This window comes from Somniosus microcephalus, chromosome 2 (assembly GCF_052327205.1).
Source record: "Somniosus microcephalus isolate GS21.2 chromosome 2, FLI_Smic_1.0, whole genome shotgun sequence".
Taxonomy (NCBI): domain Eukaryota; kingdom Metazoa; phylum Chordata; class Chondrichthyes; order Squaliformes; family Somniosidae; genus Somniosus; species Somniosus microcephalus.
In genome coordinates, this window is record NC_140988.1 from 261,571,330 (window position 1) to 261,597,609 (window position 26,280).

The 26,280-nt window shown below is 43.6% G+C and overlaps 1 protein-coding gene across 2 annotated transcripts in view; it reads right to left on the reverse strand.

Annotated features, from left to right (window-relative positions):
* LOC147123355 (zinc finger SWIM domain-containing protein 6) overlaps positions 1-26,280 on the reverse strand; it is a 251,037-nt gene that overhangs the window by 39,181 nt on the left and 185,576 nt on the right. For both annotated transcript variants that reach the window (XM_085971432.1, XM_085971439.1), the window contains exons 6-10: positions 23,938-24,114; positions 23,546-23,692; positions 15,492-15,620; positions 3,903-4,163; positions 1,898-2,033 (exon numbers count right to left, since the gene is read on the reverse strand). In XM_085971432.1, coding sequence (XP_085827558.1) covers positions 1,898-2,033; positions 3,903-4,163; positions 15,492-15,620; positions 23,546-23,692; positions 23,938-24,114 — 850 coding nt within the window. The remainder of the gene's footprint in view (positions 1-1,897; positions 2,034-3,902; positions 4,164-15,491; positions 15,621-23,545; positions 23,693-23,937; positions 24,115-26,280) is intronic.

Here is a 26,280-nt window from a genome sequence, read left to right on the forward strand (position 1 = left end):
CCTTTCACCCCACCAGCATCCACATTCAATGGATCACCCTCCGCCATTTCCGCCACCTCCAGCATGATTCCACCACCAAACAGATCTTCCCCCTCGCCCTTCAGCTTTCTGAAGGGACCGTTCCCTCCCCGACACCCTGGTCTACTCCTCAAATCACCCCAACACTCCATTCCACTTCCCACGGCACCTTCCCGTGCAAGCACAGGAGGTGCAACACCTGCCCTTTCACCTCCTTCCTTCCCACCGTCCAGGGCCCCAAACACTCCTTTCCAGGTTAAACAGCGATTTACTTGAACTTCTTTCAATTTAGTATACTGTATTCGCTGCTCACGATGCGGTCTCCTCTACATTGGGGAGACCAAACGCAGATTGGATGACTGCTTTGTGGAACACCTCCATTCAGTCCGTAAGCATGACCCCGCGCTTCCGGTCGCCTGTCACTAATTCTCCGCTCCGCTCCCACTCTGACCTAGACCTCTTACACTGTTCCAATGAAGCTCAACATAAGCTCAAGGAACAGCAACTCATCTTTTCATTAGACACTGTACAGCCTTCTGGATTCAACATAGAGTTCAACAATTTCAGACCATAACCTCTTCCCCCATTTTTTCAGATGGCAGCTGTTGCTGATTCTGCTATACCTTTTGTTTCTTTACTTGTCCCATTACCACCTCCTTTTGCTTTGTACAATCATCCCTTTTGTCATTTAGTCTCTCCTGCCTTCCATCCTATCACAGGCCTTCCCTTTTGTTCTTTCCTCTCCTCCCCTCCCCCCTTTCCCTGCCTCTGCACTTGCTTAAAACCTTGTTATATCTCTAACTTTTCCAGTTCTGATGAAAGGTCATCGACCTGACAGGTTAACTGTTTCTCTATCCACAGATGCTACTTGGCCTGCTGAGTATTTCCAGCACTTTTTGTTTTTATCACAGGTATATTTTTCACATCTCCAGGGCCATGGATTGTGTTTGAAATGAACCAACTTAATCAAACTACTTGAATCTGGATCACATGTCTGGAACTTGGTACAATTCAGATTCTTTTATAAGGGATAGCAGTAAACAAATACCTCCCTTTATAACCTTCAAAAGTATGTGGCAGTGCAGGTGATTAAAGAATTTCTATAGAGAGTTCATGTTAATCAGCATTTAACCCCAAATAGGTACAAATTTCCTTAGCTGGTTTTCGACCACCGTCCATGCTTCCCACTTCAGTCAGAAGAATTAAATAATCTAAGCCTTGGACTTCTCATTTCCCCCTCCAATATTCCACCAATGTAGCATCTGAGCCACAATTACATGCATTTAAACTGAATCTTTGGTGTAATTCAATTATATGCAACTTTTATATTACTATTTCTGTTACATAGTCACTGCGACGACAAAGCAAACAATTGTTTCACCAGCATTTAGGAGCATAGTATAATGTAAATGGCAGTCAGTCAGTCAGTGCCTTTTAAGTAGCCTATGTCTGAACAATGGGTAGTATTTGGTTGGGGGGGGGGGGGGGGGTTAGAAACCAAGGCAATCGTTACGACCATAGTTATCCTGAGGTCTAGATCAAATCTATTAAAGCATATTTATTATTCACACAGTCACTAAAATCTCATTTTCAGTAGTTATGAATAATTTAATGAGGTTTTGGTTAAGGGCAGTTTGTGATTAAATACTCTCTGAAACTGCCGACAATCCAGCTCAAACATAGCCAGATTCTGTAACGACAGCATCAGACCTGACAGGCAGATTGGATTTCTGAGATGCAAGTACAGCATTCTCTTTTCCCTTACTGCAGCCATTCATTGGACTGAGCCGTGGATACATAAGCTGTTTAAAAGATCAACCAATTAACTGAATGTGCCAGCAATGCTAAAAATGGTGCTACAGCAATCACCTATACTCACCGCATCGCTCTCAGTGCAATCTTGTATGCCAACTCAGCATCATGAGGTAGGAGAGACGTGAAGAGATACTTGGCAAAGGTGTGCATTGGAACGCTCTCTCGGTAGATTATTTCACCCAGGCCGCTGTAGGGCCCACCTACAGAGGAAAGCAAATATTACCCTCGACAACTACACAAACAGGTCAGAAACAAATGTGATTTACATTAACCCCATGTACGCTGACCTCCGCCATTTCTAGGAAGCCAGGTGATTAAAACCTGGCTCACCCACAGGAAGGTATTTCTAAAAGGTTCGAGAGATGTTTTAGCTAGAGAAAATTTCAGACGCCACAGCCTCTTCATCTGAGGATATGACTAGAAAATGGTGTTAGTGAGTAAGCGAGCAGTTATGATATAGGTCAATAAAAGATATTGCGCTTCTGTTAAATCAATCAGATCACTATTTCAAATGACAATGAATATTTACTAGAAAGGGAAAAAGATCCAAATTATGTAATTTTCCCAAAATATAAGCTCCATTGGACACAAAATGAGTATTTTTCGTATTTTATTTAAATTCCCTTAACAGCCATTGGGAGTATAATCTATTTGTACTTTGTTTCCATTTAATACAAGTTACACTCCAGAGACTTGAGCACATTTAATGCTATACTGTTGGAGGTGCCTTCCTTCAGATGAGACAGACGAATTTCAGACAAGTGGTCTATCCTCTTAGGTGGACGCAAAAGATCCTGTGGCACTATTCGAAGAGGAGCAGGGGAGTTCTACCAATGTCCTGGCCAATACTGATCCCTCAAGCAATAGCACTAAAACAAATTACCTGGTCATTATCTCATTGCTGTTTGTGGGACCTTGCTGTGCGCAAATTGGCTGTCACATTTCCTACATTATAACAGTGATTACACTTCAAAACTATTTAATTGTAAAGTGCTTTGAGGCTTCCTGAGGGCTATATAAATGCAAGTTATTTCTTTCTTATTTAACATATGCCTATAAAGACCAATATGCTCCATTTTATATATTCCATTTCTCCCACCAGTCCCAGAGACCATTCTGTGCCTTAAGGAGCAGGCTCCTAGGCCTACTTTGTAACACCTATAAGTGTATCGGAGAATGACTTGGCCATCAGTTTTACTTTGCTCCTTCGGGTTTGGGATTTGCAGAGGGATTGCTCATCAGCAGTCTCTGATCTCATTGTATGGCGCACACCAGGCCACAAGTCCTGCCTTGGCATAGCCAAGGATAGTGCTTTGCTTTCTCAAATGTGTACTCCTGATGACTCAGCATGTCAAGTATATTCGATTACAAGCAGGCTGCATTACAAAAATTTATTTTGAAACATAGAATAATTGGAGAGTTCTGGATAAAGTGAGGAGCATACAGTAGGGTATTTAAGTGACCCAGGCTTCAGTTAAATTAACCGATCAGGATTTACAGCAATGACAAGCATTATATGGATTTCAAAAGCTCATCTCCAGTTCTGAAAATTCCTCAAAACTTAACTCCCTTCCAAAGAGGAAAATATGTCAAAAATAATTGAAAACATTGTTCCCGCTAAGGTGTGCGGCCACGCAGTAATCTCAAAGGTCCCGCGCAGGCTTTTACATTGTAAATATCGCACATGCGCAGAAATTTAAAGGGACCGCGCATTAAAAGAAACAGGCCGTTTCAAAACATAAATAAATTGCACAATCTTGCTCATAGATAAGAGTATAGTAACCCATCCCTACTCAATGCATTCAAATTGTTTTTACTCAAAGGGCATAATTTGCTTAGATTTAAGGTTGTGCAACAATCAGGACATCCTAGCATGTTAGAAAGGGTTGCTAGGTATTCATTTCCACAATTCACCCTGCAGCAAGTTCCCAATCTCAACACTGGCACCAAGGGGTGATGCCAGGCAGAGACAAGGTACTTTGGCAAACAGATTGAAGGAAAATATTAAGTACACATACAGCAAAGCAGCAATTGTGACGATTAAGTTGAGGTTGTTTAAAGTTAAATACCTTCTAACAGGAAGACGGCTTGTTTTCGGAAAATTTTCACCAGCATGTCATCTAATTCGATCTCCTGCAGCTTTGCAATCAGCTGCTCCTCATTACGACACACTTTCTCCTGGGCATACAAGCCATCGGGCATTATTCGCTGCTGGCCCAATCCAATCAGGGCTATTTCAACAGCTAGCGTTAAATAAGATTCCCCATCTTCCAGGAACTTGTGTGCCGGTAGATGTTGGTACTCCAGCAATTTCAACTGGCCCATGGTTTCTGCGAGAAAAAAACAATCACAAATCATTGCATGAAATTCATTATACTGTACTGAGCAAAATCTGGTTACAATGCAACCACAACATACTCTTCAAATGGTAAACAAAATGCCTAGTGTGGAACTAAGTCATACCTGTATTCAGTTAACTGATCTCAGCCAGGGTTGCTACAACTGTTGGCCTCAGTGCCCATGGGATCATACCCCAGCATGACTCAGCACCTCCAGGAATGGAGGGAGTAAATGCACCTCAGTTCCAATTTTAGAAACTCCAACCATCATGCAAGTTGGTGAAGTGCTTTTCCAAAAAAGATTGCTGAAGAATAATTGAGGATCATTCACCCAAGCAAGTCTGTGCACCACCTATCAGCAGTTTACAAGCCTGGAAGCAGGTTGTTTGAGCCAAGAAAATAGCAAGCGGCTGAGGTGAAAACAGGGCAGAGCTGGAATGGAAAAAGGAGGTTGTGAAAGCATCACAAGAGTTTTACCAAAACAGTAACTGCGTACACTTCAAAAATACTGCATTGGCATTCTTGCATAATTCACAAAGTAGTGCACAAAATGCTGGACGCCATCTTAAACCAAAGAAAATTTCATGGCAGTCTTGTTTTAGTAACTTACAAATGCCATTATTAGCACCCATCTCGGGTGAAACAAACAACTGACTAAATTTAAACATGATAATAATGTATCAAAATTATTTGTAACAATCCCAGTTCACCATAGCACTTAGGATTATGATGCAGGACCGAGACGCAAGAAAAAGGATTGCATGATCTGGGAGCACAGGTTGTAAAGCATCCATCTCCCCACAAGGTAGGATGCTCAAGTGCTGAAGCTTGGCAGCCATTCAGATCTGCTAGCCACCGTTAATAGGGTTTAGTCATTTCTCAGTTATGCCACTAGAGGGATCCCAAAGGGTGAAAAGAAAAAAACCAAGCACACACACTCCTATCCAAGGAACTTGTGTGACCTGATGAGAGTATTCAAATGTGTCGCAGGGCAATCTACAGACCAGACCCATTCCCTACCACCCCTCTCAGGCCTGGATGAAGATCGTTCCTGCCAGGTCCAGGTCTTTCATTAACAGCAGCCCTATATACACAAGTGGCTACACTTCAAAAGTACATCATTGGCTGTAAAGCGCCTTGGGACATCCTGAGGTCGCAAAAGATGCTATATAAATACAAGTCTTTCCTTAAGTTTGCAGGCTATATATTCTGAAGGAGCGTAACCACAGATTGCGACATTAACTGAGTGCATCGTAAACAGAATGGGAATTCGGTGCAAAGAGGGAAGGAGGTGCTCATTTTTGCCTTTTAACACTTGTGGTTTGTATAAGCTGGAGGCAGTAATTATTTAAAACTAGGAGCCTATAACTAATAATTTAACTACTGTAGTTTAAATTATTAATTTAGTAAAGTAATTAGTTAAAAAAAACTAAACAATTGAATTACATAAAACTTTAATTAATTAAATATATAAAACCAGGTTAGATAGAGATGGCAGTGCAGGAGGTGTGCCGCAGCTGCAGCATGTGGGAGTTTATAGAGAGCAGCGTGATCCGAGGCTTCTGCATCTGCAGCAACCACATCTGAACTTCAGCTCGTTGTTGAGCTGGAGTCAGAGGTGTAGACATTGTGATGCATTGGGGAGGGGGAGAGTTACCTGGGCATTTTGACCCAGGACACAGTCACACCACTTAGGTAGTAGTTTAGATTTGGTTAGTGATCAGGGACAGGAGGATGCAACTGCGACTCAGGCAGCTAAGGGGACCGTAGATGTAGTCGTGGACAAGCCTCAGCCATTGTCCAACAGGTACAAAATACTTGCTACTGGTATGGATGAGGGCAAAGGCTGCAGGGCAAATGGACCATGGTATACTCAAGTGGCCACTCAAGTGGCAGGGGGGGGGAGCGAAAAGGAATGTAGTGGTAAGGAATAGTATAGTCAGGGGATAGATACTGTTCTCTGCAGCCACAACCGGGAGTTCCAAAGGCTGTGCTCCCTGCCCAGTACCCGTGTTAATGATATCTCCTCGCTGCTGGAGAAGGAGGGAGAGGATCCAGTTGTTGTGGTCCATGTAGGAACCAATGACATAGGTAGAACTAGGAATGAGGTTCTGTTGAGGGAGTTTGAGGAGCTAGGGTACAAATTAAAAAAGGTAATAATCTCTGGATTACTACCTGAGCCACGTGCAAATTGGCATAGGGAAAACCAGATTTGAGGTTTAAATGCGTGGCTGAAAGAGTGGTTTCAATTCATGGGACACTGGCACCAGTACTGGGGAAAGAAGGAGCTGTTCTGTTGGGACAGACTCCGCTTAAACCAGGCTGGGACCACTGTCCCAGCGAATTGAATAACCAGGGCAGTAGATAGGGCTTATAAGTCTGAAGGGAAAAGTCAAGGCTGTAGAGCAGAGCAATGATTTTGGCAAAATCAAACAGATTGTGTCAGGAAGGGATAGAGGCCTAGAAATTGAGTAGCCTTAGCGCCGCATTTGAGGCGCTAGAGGGCCTAGCGCCGGAGTTATGGCCAGTTGGGAAATTGAGTGGGGCCCTTCCGTCGGCGTTAAGCCGGTAGCGCTGCACCGGCACCGATGACGTCATCGGTGTGCGCAGCGTCCCGGTTGCCATGACGACGGGCCCCAGCGCCGAAATTCAGTTGCGGCCGCCTCGCCCGTGGCAGCCGCAACTAAGACTCTGGCAACCGAGTCTTCCCCGAGTTAGCGCCGGCGCATTAAGGTCGCGCGGCGGCCGGCCGCTTTCCCGTCGGCTGCCTGCCCGCACCTCCCTCCCCGGACTCCTCCACCCCCCCCCCGCGGAACAGATGCGTCTGGCCTGCAAGCCCGGCACTTGTCCGAGGTGCCGGGCTCATTTTTTCAATATTTGAACGGACAGCGGGCGGGTGCAGGCAGCTCCTCCTTAACTGAAGGAGGAGGCCTGCACTTCCCCAGCCTGCCGCACCGCATCGGGTGCCGCAGCGCCGGATTAGCGCCGCAATTCGGCACTCAGCGCCCATTGGGAGGCGCTCACGCCCGCCAGTAGCGCCGGCAGCCGTCTGGGCGCGGCGCTACTGAATTTTTGGCGCGCGCAAGGAAATTAGCGCCGGCGCTAAATTTCCGGCGCTAAAGCCCTGGCGCGGCGTCAACTCAATTTCTAGGCCAGAGTGTTTAATAACAGTAATAGGGCATTAGCAACTATGGCCACATCAGGGAAAAATAGTAAAACTTTAATAAAAGGCGCTATATCTGAATGCACGAAGCACTCGTAACAAGATGAATGAATGGCACAGAGATAAATGGGTTTGATCTAGTAGCCATTACGGAGACGTGGTTGCAGGGTGACCAAGGTTGGGAGCTAAATATTCCAGGGTACTTGACGCTTCGAAAAGACAGGCAAAATGGAAAAGGAGGTGGGGTAGCCTTGATAATAAAGGATGAGATATAGGCGGTAGAGAAAGGATCTTAGCCCAGAAAATCAGGATGTAGAATCAGCATGGGTGGAGCTAAGAAATAATAAAGGGCAGAAAACACTGGTGGAAGTAGGTTATAGGTCCCCTAACAGTAATCACAGTGTTGGACAGAGTATAAATCAGGAAATTATAGGAACATGTAACAAGGGTAGTACAATAATCCTGGGGGACCTTAATATTCATATAGACTGGGCAAACCAAATTGGCAAAAGTAGCTTAGAGGACAAGTTCATGGAATGCATTTGAGACAGTTTTCTAAAACAGTGGCCCGTATTTTCCGATCCCTACGGGTGTGTACAAGCTGTGTACACACCAGTAGAGACCTCGCAAGTGCCAGTTTCAGGCATGCGAAGCGCATGCACTGAAAACTGGCACTTCCGATCTGTCGAGAATCTTCTTGACAGATCGCACGCCTGCCCTAGAGAAGGGCCTCGGCGGGCAAAGAGTTCCACTTTCTGCAGAACCTCCGCCCGCTGATACCCTTTAAAAATCTTACGCCTGGCGTAAGGCCTGCTTTTACCAGCATAAGAGTTTAAATTTAAAAATACTTTAAAAAAGTTAATTTATTTTTAGCACCGTAAAAAACTTAATTATTTTCAAAAAATTAAATTTGTTTAAAATATATAATTTAATGTAATTTTAACTAATTTTTAAAATGTGATTTAAAAAAACATTATGTTTTGATGTGTTTTTGGAGTGATCTCCATTCATACTTTTGACAGGTCTAAGCTAAGAGACCTGTCAAAAGTATGAAGGGGGATTCCCTTCTTCCATTGGTTCCCTATGGCCCATGTGATCCCAGGGACACTTGCGAACCGCATGCACCCCTGGGATACCTGGGCCCTGCGCATTTCGTAGTGGAGGGGCCCAGGAGTGGAAATGTCCGGACGTTCGGAGCCCTCAAGCAAGGGCGTAGATTTTTTCCAGATCGGAAGCCTCTGTACGCAGATAGCCTCCGATAGGAAAATACGGGCCAATATGTCAAGGTACCAACTAGGGAACAGGCTATTTTATATCTAGTATTGTGTAATGAGACAGGGTTAATTAGTAATCTTATCGTGAAGGATCCTCTGGGGAAGAGTGATCATAATTTCATATTACGTTTGAAAGTGATGTGGTTAAGTCTGAAAGAAGGGTCTTAAATTTAAACAAAATCAATTACGGAGGTATGAGGGGCAAGTTGGCTGAGGTAGAGCGGGAAATTAGATTAAATGATAGGATGGTAGATAAGCAATAGCAAACTTTTAAAGAAATAATTCATAATTCTCAATGAATATGCATTCCCTTGAGGAATAAAAACTCCACTGCAAAAGTGGTACAGCCATGGCTAACTAGAGATGTTAAGGATAGTATTAGATTAAAAGATGAAACTTACAATGTTGCCAAAAAGAGTAGCAAGCCTGAGGATTGGGAGGGTTTTAAAACTCACCAAAGGATGACCAAGAAATTGATAGAGGGAGAAAATAGAATATGAGAGTAAACTAGCAAGAAATATCAAAGCAGATTGCAATAGCAAAAAAGACATTAGCAAAAGTTAACATGGGCCCCTTAGAGGCAGAGACAGGAGAAATTATAATGGGGAATAAGGAAATGGCAGAAACATGCAACAAATATTTGGTGTATGTCTTCACAGGAGAAGACACAAAGATAAAACCAGAAATTGTGGGGAACCAAGGGTCTAATTAGAGTGAGGAACTTAAAGACATTATTATTGAAGAAAAAGTACTAGAGAAATTAATGGGATTAAAAGTCAACAAATCTCCTGGACATAGAAACATAGAAGATAGGAGCAGGAGTAGGCCATTTGGCCCCTCGAGCCTGCTCCGCCATTCAATGAGATCATGGCTGATCATCCAAATTCAGAACCCTGCCCCTGCCTTCTCCCCATATCCCTTGATCCCTTTAGCCTTAAGAAATATATCCAACTCCTTGAATATATTTAATCAACTGGCCTCCACCACCCTCTGTGGCAGAGAATTCCACAGGTTCACCACTCTCTGGGGGAAGAAAGTCCTCCTCATCTCAGTCCTAAATGGCTTACCCCTTATCCTTAGACTATGACCCCTGGTTCTGGACTCCCCGGCCATCGGAAACATCCTTCCTGCATCTAGTCTGTCCAGGCCTGACAGAATTTTATAGGTTTCGATGAGATCCCCTCTCAATCTTCTAAACTCCAGTGAGTATAAGCTCAATCGACAAAATCTCTTCTCATACATCATTCCTGCCATCCCAGGTATCAGCCTGGTGAATCTTCGCTGCACTCCTTCCATGGCAAGAACATCTTTCCTCAGATAAGGTGACCAAAACTGCACACAATACTCAAGGTGCGGTCTCACCAAGGCCCTATACAACTGCAGCCAGACATCCTTGTTCCTGTACTCGAACCCTCTTGCTACGAAGTCCAACATACCATTTTGCCTTCTTAACCACCTGCTGCACCTGCATGCTTACCTTCAGCGACTGGTGCACAAGAACACCCAGGTCTCTTTGCACTTCCCCTTCTCCCAATCTATTGCCATTCAAATAATAATCTGCCTTCCTGTTTTTGCCACCAAAGTGGGTAACCTCACATTTATCCACATTATAGTGCATTTGCCATGTTTCTGCCCAATCACCCAACCTGTCCAAATCGTACTGGAGTTTCACGACATCCTCCTCACAGCATATCCTTCCACCCAGCTTTGTGTCGTCTGCAAATTTGGAGATATTACATCCAATTCCCTCGTCCAGATCATTAATATATATTGTGAACAGCTGGGGTCCTAGGACCGATCCTTGCGGTACCCCACTAGTCACTGCCTGCCACTCGGAAAACGACCCGTTTATTCCAACTCTTCGCTTTTTCTCTGCCAACCAGTTCTCTATCCAAGTCAATACCTTGCCCCCAATCCCATGTGCCTTAATTTTGCACACTAATCTCTTATGCGGGACCTTATCGAAAGCCTTCTGAAAGTCCAAATACACCACATCCACTGGTTCTCCCTTATCTATTTTACCAGTTACATCCTCAAAAAATTCCAGTAGATTAGTCAAGCACAATTTACCTTTTGTAAATCCATGTTGACTTTGTCCGATCCTGTCACTGCTTTCCAAGTGCTCTGCTATTACATCTTTTATAATGGACTCCAGCATTTTCCCCACTACCGATGTCAGGCCTACCAGTCTATAATTCCCCGCTTTTTCTCTACCACCTTTTTTGAATAGTGGGGTAACATTAGCTACCCTCCAATCCATGGGTACTGTTCCAGAGTCTATCGAGTTTTGGAAGATGACCAGCAATGCATCTACTATCTCCAGGGCCACTTCCTTAAGTACCCTAGGATGTAGATTATCAGGCCCTGGGGATTTATCGGCCTTCAATCCCCAACACCATTTCCCTACAAATACTGATTTCTTTCAGTTCCTCCCTCTCATTAGTCCCTATGTTCCCCGACATCTCTGGGGGGTTATTTGTGTCCTCCTTTATGAAGACAGAACCAAAATATGTATTTAATTGGTCTGCCATTTCTTTGTTCCCCATTATAAATTCCCCTGATTCTGACTGTAAGGGACCTACGCTTGACTTCACCAATCTTTTTCTCTTCACATATCTATAAAAGCTTTTAGTCAGTTTTTATGTTCCCTGCAAGCTTACTTTAATAACCTATTTCCCCCCTCTTAATTAATCCCTTTGTCCTCCTTTGCTGAATCCTAAACTGCTCCCAATCCTCAGGTTTGCTGCTTTTTTTGGCCAATTTATATGTCCTCTCTTTGGATCTTATGTTATCCCTAATTTCCCTTGTTAGCCACGGTTGAGTCACCTTTTTTGATTTATTTTTATGCCAAACTGGGATAAACAAATTCTGTAGTTCATCCATGCGATCTTTGAATGTTTGCCATTGCCTATCCACCGTCAACCCTTTGAGTGACATTCCCCAATCAATCCTACCCAACTCGCGTCTCATACCATCATAGTTCTCTTTATTTAAATTCAGGACCTTAGTCTCTGAGTCAACTACTTCACTCTCCATCTTAATGAAGAATGCTATCATATTATGATTGCTCCGACCTAAGGGGCCCTCGCACAACAAGATTGCTAATTAATCCTCTCTCATTGCATAATACCCAGTCTAAGATGGCCTGATCCCTAGTTGGTTCCTCGACATATTGGTCCAGGAAGCCATCCCATATACACTCCACAAATTCCTCCTCCACAGTGTTGTTACTAATTTGGTTAGCCTAATCTATATGTAGATTAAAGTCACCCATGATGACTGCTGTGCCCTTATTGCACGCTTCTCTAATTTCCCTTTTAATGCCATCCCAAACCTCTGCATTACTGTTTGGGGGTCTATACACCACTCCCACTAACGTTTTCTGCCCTTTGGTATTTCTCAGTTCTACCCATACAGATTCCACATCATCAGAGCTAATATCTTTCCTTACAATTGTGTTAATCCCCTCTTTAACCAGCAATGCTACCCCACCTCCTTTTCCTTTTTGCCCATCTTACCTGAATATTGAATACCCCTGGATGTTGAGTTCCCAGCTTTGGTCCCCCTGGAGCCATGTTTCCGTAATCCCAATCATATCATATTCATTTACCTCTATTTGAGCTGCTAATTCATCCACCTTATTACGGATGCTCCTTGCATTAAGACACAAAGCCTTCAGGCTTGTTTTTTTTAACGCTCTTAGACCTTTTAGAATTATTATTTACTGTGGCCATGTTTGTTTTAAACCCTTGATTTCTCTGATTGCCATCTTTGTTATTCTCTTTCCTGTCTTTTGCTTCTATCCTTGTTTCCCTTTCCTTTGTCTCCCTGCTCAGGTTCCCAACCCCCTGCCATTTTAGTTTAAACCCTCCCCCACAGCACTAGCAAACACTCCCCCAAGGACATCGGTCCCGGTCCTACACAGGTGCAGATCGTCCGGTTTGTACTGGTCCCACCTCCCCCAGAACCAGTTCCAATGTCCTAGGAATTTGAATCCCTCCCCCTTGCACCATTCCTCTAGCCATGTATTCATTTGAAGTATCCTTCTATTTCTACTCTAACTAGCGCGTGGCACTGGTAGCAATCCTGAGATTACTACCTTTGAGGTCCTGATGGCCTGCACCCTAGGGCTTTAGAAAAGGTGGCTGCAGAGACAGTGGATGCATTAGTTTTGATCTTCCAGAATTCCCTATATTCTAGAACAGTCCTCATGGATTGGAAGTTAGCAAATATAACCCTGCTATTCAAGAAAGGAGGAAGAGAGAAAACAGGGAACTATAGACCAGTTAGCCTGACATCAGTAGTAGAAAATGCTAGAATCTATTATTAAGGACCTGGTAACAGGGCACTAGGAAGATCACAATATGATTAGGCAGAGTCAATACGGTTTTATGAAAGGGAAATCGTGTTTGACAAATGCGTTAAGAGTTTTTTGAGGGTGTAACTAGCAGGGTAGATAAGGGGGAACCAGTGGACGTAGTATATTTGGATTTTCAGAAGGCATTCGATAAAGTGCCATGTAAAAGGTTGATACACAAGATTAGGGCTCATGGAATTGGGGGCAATATAGTAGCATGGATTGAGGATTGGTTAATGGACAGAAAACAGAGAATAGGAATAAACGGGTCATTTTTGAGATGGCAGGGTGTAACTAGTGGAGTGCCACAAGGATCAGTGCTTGGGCCTCAGCTATTTACAATTTATCTCAATGACTTCGATGAGGGGACTGAGTGTAATGTATCCAAGTTTGCTGACAATACAAAGCTAGGTGGAAAACTGAGTTGTGAGGAGGATGCAAAGGAATATAGACAGGTTAAGTGAGTGGGCAAGAAGATGGCAGAAAGGTGGCAGATGAAGCATAATGTGGAGAAGTGTGAAATTATCCACTCTGGTAGGAAGAATGGAAAAGCAGAATGTTTTTTTAAAAAGGTGAGAAACTAGTAAATGTTGGTATGCAGAGGGATTTGGGGGTCCTTGTACACAAATCACAGAAAGTTAACATGCAGGTACAGCAAGCAATTAGGATGGCAAATGGTATGTTAGCCTTTATTGCAAGGGGGTTGGAGTATTACGAGTAAGGAAGTCTTGCTGCAATTATATAGGGCTTTGGCGAGACCACACCTGGGAGTACTGTGTACAGTTTTAGTCTCCTTACCCAAGGAAAGATATACTTGCCTTGGAGGGGTGCAACAAAGGATCACTAGATTGATTCCTGGAATGAGAGGGTTATCCTACGAGAAGAGATTGAGTAGAATGGCCCTATATTGTCTGGAGTTCAGAAGAATGAGAGGTGATCTCATTGAAACATATAAAATGCTTAGAGGGCTTGACAGGGTAGATGTTGAGAGGCTGTTTTCCCTGGCTGGAAAGTCTAGAACTAGGGGTCATAGTCTCAGGATAAGCGGTCGGCCACTTAGGACTGGGATGGAGGAGGAATTTCTTCACTCAGATGTGAACAATGTTCCCTCTAATTTTTTTTGGGTGCACGACCCCTTTAACGGGCTACGCGGCCCATTCAAATTTCCACGCATGCAGTTTATCCATTTAAAAACCGGTGAGCCGACCTGCAAGGGTCTTCCAGACTGCTCTGTGGCCACGCGGCTTAACCGGATCACTGGTTGTGAATCTTTGGAATTCTCTACCCAGAGGGCTGTGGATGCTCAGTCATAGAGTATATTCAAGACTGAGATCAACAGGTTTTTGGGCACTAAGGGATTCAAGGGATTTGGGGATAGGGTAGGAAAGTGGAGTTGATGTATAAGTTCAGCCATGATCTTATAGAATGGCGGCAGGCTCGAGGGGACATATACCCTACACCTGCTCCTATTTCTTATGCTCTTATGTCCTTGAGTTGCAACTCAAATGATAAATGGAATTTAATGTTGGGCTTCTTCATCTTCACCCTGATGTCAGTGCAAATCAAACCAATAGCTGGCAACATTTTCCCATATTAATGGGCCAGAACTTCGGGTCCCCACGGGTGAGTATGCGCTAGGTACTCACGCGTAGGCCCAACGAAAGTGCAGGTTTCGTGCATGCACTGCGCATGCGTGGGAAACCGGAACTTCCGTTCCCTTAAAGGAAGGGGTTCACAGGTCGTACGTGTGCGCCGGAGAGACAGCGCGTACGCCTGGAACTTCTGGTTTTTTTGCAGCTTTCTCCGGGAGGGTAAGTCTCCAGCAGCTATGCTTGTAAAAAGCAGTCGCAAGGCCTGCTTTTAACAAGGTAAGTGGTGAATTAAGTTAAATGAAAACATTTTTTCCACAGGTTTATTATTTTTAAATACTTTAGAAAGGTAAGTTTATTTTTAGCCCCGTTAGAAACTGTAATTAATTTATGTAATTTACAGTTATTTTTAAAATGTGATTTTCTAAAAAAAAAATTGCAGTTTTAGTGATGTTTTGGGGCTGAATTGTATTCATAGATTTGACAGCTCTTCCTGTCAAATCTATGAATACAGATTCCCTGCTACCATTGGCTCTCCATGGCCCACGTGATCCCAGGGGACGCTTCGAACTAACTGCGTCCCTGGGAAACGCAAGCACTGCGCGCCGGCATTTGGAGGAGGCTCAGGATCGGAATCCCACGCAGGCCCACAGCACAATGGCCAGCGCGCTAGGTAAGTGCAGGTCAGAGGCTTGCACCCGCGGGAAGCCTCCGACCCGAATTTCTGGGCCAATATCTATGTACAGCACTAAAACTAAATTTAGAAAATAAACAAATGGATTTTAGATTGATTGTTTAGACCCAGCATACCTGGGTCATTTAAATATTGTACTGCATGCTCCTCACATCAACTGGTTTGCAGACACCTTTGGTTATTCATCCTGAAAAGTTGAATTAGGTTAGGGAAGAGGCTATCAAAATAGGAGTTTCACATACCTGCAAATTCAGAATATCCAGAACCTTCGTCATCCACTCTGCAAGCATCCATTAGTGTGCTGAAGAGACAGCCAATAGGGTCCAGTGGGTGACCTACCCAGCCTTCAAGATTGGTTATCGTCGTGATTCCTTTGTGAAGAAACTCGGTGTTTATGTGGAAACAGTCAGTCAATACACTTTCTTAACTAGCTAACCTTCTAATGCTACAAAATATTGATATTATTGTCAATACAAGCTTTTTATGTTCCTACACTTGAACTAAACTATAATCTGAACTGGTGTGGTTACATACTACTCAAATACATGACACACCAGAGGCCTCTCATTGGTCTCCCTTAGTATCCACAGGGGATCAGTGTAAAAGATAACCTGCTCCATGTCCACTTAACTCGAGATGGAAAGTAAAGATCAATAAAATTGAGCCCTCTCCCAAAACAACAACTGGCATTTATATGGCGCCTTTAACATGATAAAGCATCCCAAGGCACTCCACAAGAGCACCATCAAACAAAATTTGACACTGAGCCACATAAGGAGATAGTAGGGTAAAAGAAAAAAAACGTGGTCAAAGTGGTAGGTTTTAAGGAGTGTCTTAAAAGGAAGAGAGGCGCAAGAGGTGGAGAGGTTTAGGGAGGTAATTCCAGAGCTTAGGGCCTTGGCAGCTAAAGGCATGACTGCCAATGGTGGAACGATTAAAATCAGGGATGCAGAAGAAGCCAGTATTGGAGGACCGCAGAGATCTCGGAGGGTTGTAGGGCTGGACGAGGTTACAGAGGTAGGGAGGGCGAGGCCATGGAGGAATTTGAAAACAAGGATTTTAAAATCGAGGCGTTGCCAATCAGGAGCCAATGTTGGTCAGCGAGCATAGGGGTGATGGGTGAACAGAACTTGGCACAAGTTTGGATGTGGGCAGCAGAGTTTTAGATGAGCTTAAGAAGCCGGCCAGGAGTACACTGGAATAGGCAAATCTAGAGGTAAAAAAGGCATGGATGAGGATTTCAGCAGCAGATGAGCTGAGGCGGGGTGGAGTCGTTACGGAGGCGGAAATAGGCGGTCTTAGTGATGGCGCAGATCTGCGGTCGGAAGCTCATCTCAGGTTCAAATACAACACCAAGGATGCAAATAGTCTGGTTCAGCACGACAGTTGTCAGGGAGAGGGATGGAGCTAGGGGGTGGAGTTTGTGGCAGGAACCAAAGACATTGGCCTCGGTCTTCCCAATATTTAGTTGGAGGAAATTTCTGCTCATCCAGTACTGGATGTCGGACAAGCAATGAGGCAAATCAGAAAAAGTAGAGGGGTCGAGAGCGGTGATGAGGTAGAGCTGGATGTCGTCATTGTGTTTTCAGGTGATGTTGCTGAGGTGCAGCATGTAGGTGAGAAATAGGAGGGGTCCAAGGATAGATCCTTGGGGTAGAAATAGAAGGATATTTCAGATGAATACGTGGCTAGAGGAATGGTGCAAGGGGGAGGGATTCAAGTTCCTGGGACATTGGAACCGGTTCTGGAGTAGGTGGGACCAGTTCAAACCGGACGGTTTGCACCTGGGCAGGGCTGGAACCGATGTCCTAGGGGGAGTGTTTGCTAGTGCTCTGGGGGAGAGTTTAAACTAAAATGGCAGGGGGTTGGGAACTTGAGCAGGGAGACAGAGGAAAGGGAAACAAGGATAAAAGCAAAAGATAGGAAGGAGAAAAACAAAAGTGGCAGTCAGAGAAATCAATGGTTTAAATCAAACGTGGCCACAGTAAATAATAATTCTAACAGGTCTAAGAGCGTTAAAAAAACAAGCCTGAAGGCCTTGTGTCTTAATGCAAGGAGCATTCGTAATAAGGCAGATGAATTGGCTGCACAAATAGAGGTAAACGAATATGATTTGGTTGGGATTACGGAAACGTGGCTCAAGGATGGCCAAGGCTGGGAACTCAACATCCAGGGGTATTCGATATTCAGGAAAGATAGGCAAAAAGGAAAGGGAGGTGGGGTAGCATTACTGGTTAAAGAAGGGATTAATACAATTGTAATGAAGGATATTAGCTCTGATGATGTGGAATCTGCATGGGTAGAATTGAGAAATACTAAGGGGAAGAAAACGTTAGCGGGAGTGGTATATAGACCTCCAAACAGTAAGGCGGAGGTTGGGTATGGCATTAAAAGGGAAATTAAAGAAGCGTGCAATAAGGGCATAGCAGTCATCATGGGTGACTTTAATCTACATATAGATTGGGCTAACCAAATTAGTAACAATACTGTGGAGGAGGAATTCCTGGAGTGTTTACGGGATGGTTTCCTGGACCAATATGTCGAGGAACCAACCAGAGGTCAGTCCATCTTAGACTGGGTATTATGTAACGCGAAAGGAGTCATTAGCAATCTTGTTGTACAAGGCCCCTTGGGTCGGAGCGATCATAATATGATCGAATTCTTCATTAAGATGGAGAATGAAGTAGTTGACTCAGAGACTAGGGACCTCAATTAAAATAAAGGAAACTACGATGGTCTGAGGATCGAGTTGGGTAGGATTGATTGGGGAATGTCACTCAAAGGGTTGACGGTGGATAGGCAATGGCAAACATTCAAAGACCGAATGGATGAACTACAGAATTTGTTCACCCCAGTTTGGCATAAAAATAAAACAAAAAAGGTGACTCAACCATGGCTAACAAGGGAAATTAGGGATAGCATAAGATCCAAGGAGAGGACATATAAATTGGCCAGAAAAAGCAATAATCCTGAGGATTGGGAGCAGTTTAGGATTCAACAAAGGAGGACAAAGGGATTAATTAAGAAAGGGAAAATAGAATGAGAGAGTAAGCTTGCAGGGAACATAAAAACTGACTGTAAAAGCTTTTATAGATATGTGAAGAGAAAAAGATTGGTGAAGTCAAGCGTATGTCCCTTGCAGTCAGAATCAGGGGAATTTGTAATGGGGAACAAAGAAATGGCAGACCAACTAAATACATATTTTGGTTCTGTCTTCACAAAGGAGGACACAAATAACCTCCCAGAGATGCCGGGGAACATAGGGTCTGATGAAAGGGTGGAACTTAAAGAAATCAGTATTTGTAGGGAAATGGTGTTAGGAAAATTGATCGGACTGAAGGCAGATAAATCCCCAGGGCCTGATAATCTATATCCTAGGGTACTTAAGGAAGTGGCCCTAGAAATAGTAGATGCATTGCTGGTCATCTTCCAGAACGATAGACTCTGGCACAGTACCCATGGATTGGAGGGTAGCTAATGTTACCCCACTATTCAAAAAAAGGTGGTAGAGAAAAAGCAGGGAATTATAGACTGGTAAGCCTGACATTGGTAGTGGGCAAAATGCTAGAGTCCATTATAAAAGATGTAATAGCAGAGCACTTGGAAAGCAGTGACAGGATCGGTCAAAGTCAACATGGATTTACAAAAGGTAAATCATGCTTGACTAATCTACTGGAATTTTTGGAGGATGTAACTGGTAAAATAGATAAGGGAGAACCAGTGGATGTGGTGTATTTGGACTTTCAGAAGGCTTTCGATAACATCCCGCATAAGAGATTAGCGTGCAAATTTAAGGCTCGTGGGATTGGGGGCAAGGTATTGACTTGAATAGAGAACTGGTTGGCGGACAGAAAGCAAAGAGTTGGAATAAACGGGTCGTTTTCCGAGTGGCAGGCAGTGACTAGTGGGGTACCGCAAGGATCGGTCCTAGGACCCCAGCTGTTCACAATATATATTAATGATCTGGACGAGGGAATTGGACGTAATATCTCCAAATTTGCAGACGACACAAAGCTGGGTGGGAGGGTATGCTGTGAGGTGGATGTCGTGAAACTCCAGTACGATTTGGACAGGTTGGGTGATTGGGCAGAAACATGGCAAATGCACTATAATGTGGATAAATGTGAGGTTATCCACTTTGGCAAAAACAGGAAGGCAGATTATTTTTTGAATGGCAATAGATTGGGAGAAGGGGAAGTGCAAAGAGACCTGGGTGTTCTTGTGCACCAGTCGCTGAAGGTAAGCATGCACGTGCAGCAGGCGGTTAAGAAGGCAAATGGTATGTTGGCCTTCGTAGCAAGAGGGTTTGAGTACAGGAACAAGGATGTCTTGCTGCAGTTGTACAGGGCCTTGGTGAGACCGCACCTTGAGTATTGTGTGCAGTTTTGGTCACCTTATCTGAGGAAGGACGTTCTTGCCATGGAAGGAGTGCAGCGAAGATTCACCAGGCTGATACCTGGGATGGCGGAATGACGTATGAGGAGAGATTGTGTCGATTGAGCTTATACTCACTGGAGTTTAGAAGATTGAGAGGGGATCTCATCGAAACCTATAAAATTCTGTCAGGCCTGGACAGACTAGATGCAGGAAGGATGTTTCTGATGGCCGGGGTGTCCAGACCCAGGAGTCATAGTCTAAGGATAAGGGGTAAGCCATTTAGGACTGAAATTAGGAGGACTTTCTTCACCCAGGGAGTGATGAACCTGTGGAATTCTCTGCCACAGAGGGCGGTGGAGGCCAGTTCATTAAATATATTCAAGAAGGAGTTGGATATATTTCTTGAGGCTAAAGGGATCAAGGGATATGGGGAGAAGGCAGGGACATGGTACTGAATTTGGATGATCAGCCATGATCTCATTGAATGGCGGAGCAGGCTCGAAGGGCCGAATGGCCTACTCCTGCTCCTATCTTCTATGTTTCTATGTACTCCAGAGGTAATTGTGTGGGAGCAGGAAAAGAACCACTGCAGGTTCATAAGAATGGAACCAGGTGAGGGCAATCCCACCCAGCTGGACAACGGAGGAGAGGTGTTGGAGGAGGATGGTGTGGTCAACCGTGTCAAAGTAATAAAAAGGGCAAAAGCAGGAACTAAGTGTCACAAAACATCTTTGAAAGTTCTCTATCTGAATGCACGTTGCATTCGTAACAAAATAGACGAGTTAATGGCACAAATAACTACATATGGGTATGATCTTGTGGCCATTACAGAAACATGGCTGCAGGGTGACAATGCCTGGGAATTAAACATACCAGGTTATTTAACGATCAGGAAGGACAGGCAGGAAGGAAGGGGAGGTGGGGTGGCTATGTTAATAAAGGAAGGAATCACTGTAATACAGAGAAATGATATTGGGTCAAAAGATCTGGATAATGAAACAGTTTGGGTGGAGGTAAGGAATAATAAGGGGAAAAAAACACTAGTGGGCGTAGTCTATAGACCGCCGAACAGTGGCAACTCTGTTGGACGGAGTATCAATCAGGAAATAGTTGAGGCTTGTAATAAGGGAACATCTGTAATTATGGGGGATTTTAACTATCATATTCATTGGACAAATCAAATTGGGCAGGGCTGCCTTGAGGATGAGTTCATTGAGTGTATTAGGGATGGGTTTCTTGAGCAGTATGTAACTGAACCGACCAGGGGGCAAGCAACCTTAGATCTGGTCCTGTGTAACGAGACGGGATTAATTAAAAATGTCCTAGTAAAGGATCCCCTTGGAATGAGTGACCATAACATGGTTGAATTCCATATTCAATTAGAGGGTGAGAAGGTTGGATCTCAAACAAGCGTGCTAAGCTTGAATAAAGGAGACTATGAAGGTATGAGAGCGGAATTGAGTAGAGTGGATTGGGAAAATAGATTAAAGGGTAAGACGATACATGATCAGTGGTGTACATTTAAGGAGTTATTTTACAACTTCCAAAAAATATATATTCCACTGAGAAGAAAAGGGTGTAAAAGAAAAGACAGACATCCGTGGCTAAGTAAAGAAATTAAGGATAGTATTCGACTAAAAACAAGGGCATATAAGGTAGCCAAATCTAGTGGGAGGATAGAGGATTGGGAAAACTTTAAAAGACAGCAAAAAATAACAAAAAGATTGATTAAGAAAGGGAAGATAGATTATGAAAGTAAATTAGCAAAAAATATAAAAACAGATAGTAAGAGTTTTTATAGTTATATAAAAAGAAAAAGGGTGGCTAAAGTAAATGTTGGTCCCTTAGAGGATGAGACCAGGAAATTAATGGTGGGAAATATGGAGATGGCAAAAGCACTGAATGAATATTTTACATCAGTCTTTACAGTAGAAGACACTAAGAATATCCCAACACTGGACAAACAGGGGGCTAAAGGGGGGGAGGAGCTAAACACGATCAAAATCACTAAGGAAGTGGTACTCGGTAAAATAATGGGACTCAAGGCGGATAAATCACCTGGACCTGATGGCTTACATCCTAGGGTCTTGAGGGAAGTGGCGGTAGGGATTGTGGATGCATTGATAATAATTTTCCAAAACTCCCTGGAATCGGCAAAGGTCCCGGCAGACTGGAAAACTGCAAATGTAACGCCCTTATTTAAAAAAGGGCAGTAGACAGAAGGCTGGAAACTATAGACCAGTTAGCCTAACATCTGTGGTAGGTAAAAATTTGGAGTCCATTATTAAGGGGACAGTAACAGGACATTTGGATAATCATAATTTAATAGGACAAAGTCAGCATAGTTTTATGAAGGGGAAGTCATGTTTGACAAATTTGCTGGAGTTCTTTGAGGAAGTAACGTATAGGGTGGATAAAGGGGAACCAGTGGACGTAGTGTATTTAGACTTCCAAAAGGCATTTGACAAGGTGCCACACAAAAGATTATTGCTTAAGATACAAAATCGGGATTGGGGGTAATATTCTGGCATGGATAGAGGATTGGCTATCTAACAGAAGGCAGAGAGTTGGGATAAATGGTTCATTCTCAGACTGGCAATCAGTAACTAGTGGTGTTCCGCAGGGGTCAGTGCTGGGTCCCCAACTCTTTACAATCTATATTAACGATTTGGAGGAGGGGACCGAGTGTAACATATCAAAGTTTGCAGATGATACTAAGATGGGAGGGAAAGTAGTGAGTGAGGAGGACATAAAAAACCTGCAAGGGGACATAGACAGGCTAAGTAAGTGGGCAGAGATTTGGCAGATGGAATACAATACTGGAAAGTGTGAGGTTATGCACTTTGGCAGGAAAAATCGTAGAGCAAGTTATTATCTTAATGGCAAGAAATTGGAAAGTACTGAAGTACAAAGGGATCTGGGGGTCCTGGTGCACGAAACTCAAAAGGTTAGTATGCAGGTGCAGCAAGTGATTAAGAAGGCCAATGGAATGTTGGCTTTCATTGCTAGGGGGATAGAATATAAAAATAGGGAGGTATTGCTTCAGTTGTACAAGGTATGGGTGAGACCGCACCTGGAATACTGCATACAGTTTTGGTGTCCATACTTAAGAAAGGACATACTTGCTCTCGAGTCAGTACAAAGAAGGTTCACTCGGTTAATCCCGGGGATGAGGGGATGGACATATGAGGAGAGGTTGAGTAGATTGGGACTCTACTCATTGGAGTTCAGAAGAATGAGAGGCGATCTTATTGAAACATATAAGATTGTGAAGGGGTTGGATCGGGTGGATGCGGGGAAGATGTTCCCGATGATGGGTGAAACTAGAACTAGGGGGCATAGTCTTAGAATAAGGGGCTGCTCTTTCAAAACTGAGATGAGGAGGAACTACTTCACTCAGAGGGTGGTAGGTCCATGGAATATGCTGCCCCAAAAAGCTGTAGAAGCTACATCATTACATAAATTTAAAACAGAAATAGACAGTTTCCTAGAAGTAAAGGGAATTAAAGGTTACGGGGAGCGGGCAGGAAATTGGACATGAGTCTAGGTTCGGATCGGTCATGGCCCTGTGGGTAGCGGAGCGGGCCCAGGGGCCGTGTAGCCTGATCCTGCTTCTATTTCGTGTGTCTAATTCTGTTAGATTCAGGAGATGGTTCTGGGATAGTGGATTGGCGGTTAGGATCAGATCAGCCATGATCTTATTGAATGGCGGAGCAGGCTCGAGGGGCCGATTGGCCTACTCCTGCTCCTATTTCTTATGTTATATTCTTATGTAAAGGCCGTCGAGTAGGATGATGAGGGATAGTTTACCACAGTCACCGTCAAGTAGGATGTCATTTGTGACTCAAACATGGAGTTGCAGGAAAGATGGACACTTGAAATGAACTAAATGTGCTACTTACAGCTTTCCACAGCTTACCTTTCCTCTGTGACTGGAACATTTCAAGCTGTTTTTGTTGCTGTCGCCTCAGTGTATTGACAATCGCTATTGCTAGTCTCAAGGCTTCTCTGGGATATCCATGAGATCGCAGCGCATCTACCCGAGCACAAGCTGTAGGGACGTGCTCTAAAATTCCGAGGAAGTGCAGAGAAAAGGAATTTAAAAAAAAGAAAAAAGTACATTCATTTGTGTGACAACTGTCTGACAATGAATCAAAGAAATATTTGTAGGAATTAGAAACTCCATATTTATAAACCAGCAGTTCAAAACAGGCACTGTATTCATGGCCAGGCCTCCAATTTTTACCCAATGCCATAGAAACTGGACAAAGGGACAAGTCATGCAAATGTCTTTCCGGTTTAGCCACTTACCGTGCCATAGGGGCCACCCGTGAGAGTCATACAGTGAATTTTCACTGTCGCCGTGGTAACAGTAGTTTGTGTAGAGGTCACTGCTAATAATGTGCTGTAAATGGCTGTCCTGCCAGTGGAGATCACATGCCTCGATGGCTCGTGTGAACACAGTCCGGTGAGGCCTGTTTGCAGTATCTGGCAGTGAATTGAAAAGGTACATCAATTGTGTGTGTTTTAAAAAAAAATAAAAACAGCAGCTCACACTACCCAATGTCCAGCAAATCATTCTGTGGTATATTCACCTCTCCTTGAAATACGTGCCAAAGAGTGTTATGGACACACAGACAGAAAAAATGTGTATGCCAGGTAATTCCACCAACTTTTCATACATTACAAAGTAATTCATGTACTGTATGTGAAGCAGTTTGGGACATTTTGAGACACGCTATAAGAAACGTTATTTCTTATAGCATGGCTGACCATAGCAGCCTTAACATCGGTGCTATAATGCAAAAGAGCTCTGTTGAGAACCAAGTTGTATATCTAAGTTAGGAGGAACAGAAAGTTATGTAGCTGGGAGCAGGAAGTTACAAGTGGACATAGACAGACTAAGTGAGTGGGCTAAATTATGGCAGATGGAGTTCAATGCGAGGAAGTGAGAGGTCATCCATTTTGAATCAGAGAAAGACAAATCAGAATATGTTCTTAAGGATGAGAAATTAGGAGCTGTGGTGGAGCAAAGGGATTTGGGTGTCCAGGTACACAAATCACTAAAATCTGGCACACAGGTACAAAGAGTAATGAAAAGGCTATTGGAATGTTAGCCCTCATCTTAAGAGAGTTGGGATTACAAAAGCGAGTAAGCGATTCTTCAGTTGTATGGAGCCCATCTAATGAAATTCTATAAAATGTTAAAGGGATTCAATAGAGTATGGAGAAACTATTTCCTCTGGTGGGAAAATCAAGAACAAGGGGGCAGAAATTTAAAATTAGAACTAAATGAATTAGGAAGCATTTTTTCCACACGAAGGATAGTGAAAATCTGGAACTTGCATCCCCAAAAGAACTGCGGATGCAGAGTCAATTGAAGTTTTCAAAATGGAGATAGAATTTTTTTTTAGGTAAAGGTATCAAGAGATATGGAACAACGATGGGTAAATGGAGTTGAGATATAGATCAGCCATGATCTAAACAATGGCAGACCAGGCTTATGTTGTTTATGCCTGTACACACCGGCTTTCCTAGCAATCAGGAAAGAGTGTGTGTGTGTGTGCGTGTGCGTGCTTCTCTGTAGCTGCTAGTACTGTGGAATCTGCACTGTATTGCAAATTGAGTAGATTGCACAGTACCAGGAGGTCCACCACATCACAGACCTGACTCTACTGGATGTAAAATTCTTTACACAGTTTGTGAAAGATAATTACATGAATGTCACTTCACATTGTAAAGTCTGTGGGTATTATGTTGCATTAATACACAGACTACAAGAGTAACTTTAACAGGACTTTACTATTCGAAGGTCAGGGCGAATCTGCCCAATAAATCCTGACACAGCACTTATATACCGGTGTGGTCACCGTCGGTATTACAGTATACAGCAGCCAAGATCAAATAGTGCCACACCTAAAATAGTTCTCTTAAAGGGGGACGGTTACATACAATAGTTCTCTTAAAGGTAGAACAGTTACATACACTACAATCCTCCCTTTTTAGCTTACAATATACTTATTCCCCATTAAACATAACATATATTCACTTCATGTAAAAACAGTTCACAGATATAGTCTCTGCGGAAAACAGTTCACAGATTTAGTCTCTGCGGAAAACAGTTCACAGATTCAGTCTCTGCGGGAAACAGTTCCTTGTGGTGTAGTCGGTTCACGTTGCTGGAGTGACTCATCCAATAGTCCTTCCCTAACTTAACAGCTTGAACTTCTGTCACTTCTGAACCAGCATTGTTGACTTTTACAAACAGCTAGATTGCCTTGGGAAGTTTCTCTACTTCCCAACTGATTTGGCTCCGTTCGGAGGGACCACGTGCGTGATCTGGTAGAGGTGATAATGGTTCAGATGGTCATCGTCTTCTGCTTCGTCTTTTCCTTTTCTGCTTCCTGGAGACTCTCTGGGCTCCACTGTCAGCTGCCAGCTGCATGCACAGTTCCTCCCTCTCATCCTCCTTTTCCCGATGTTCCTTAGACTTTAGGTGATTCATCATGGTTTCGGCACTTTGGGAGTTTTCAGCACAAGCTGGGCAGACCAGGTCATCGTAATATTCAGTGTCGCTCAACAGGTCATGGTAATATTCGGTGTCGTCCTGAGCTAGACCAGCGAGAGGGTCTTCTATTTCCTCCTTACCCAGCT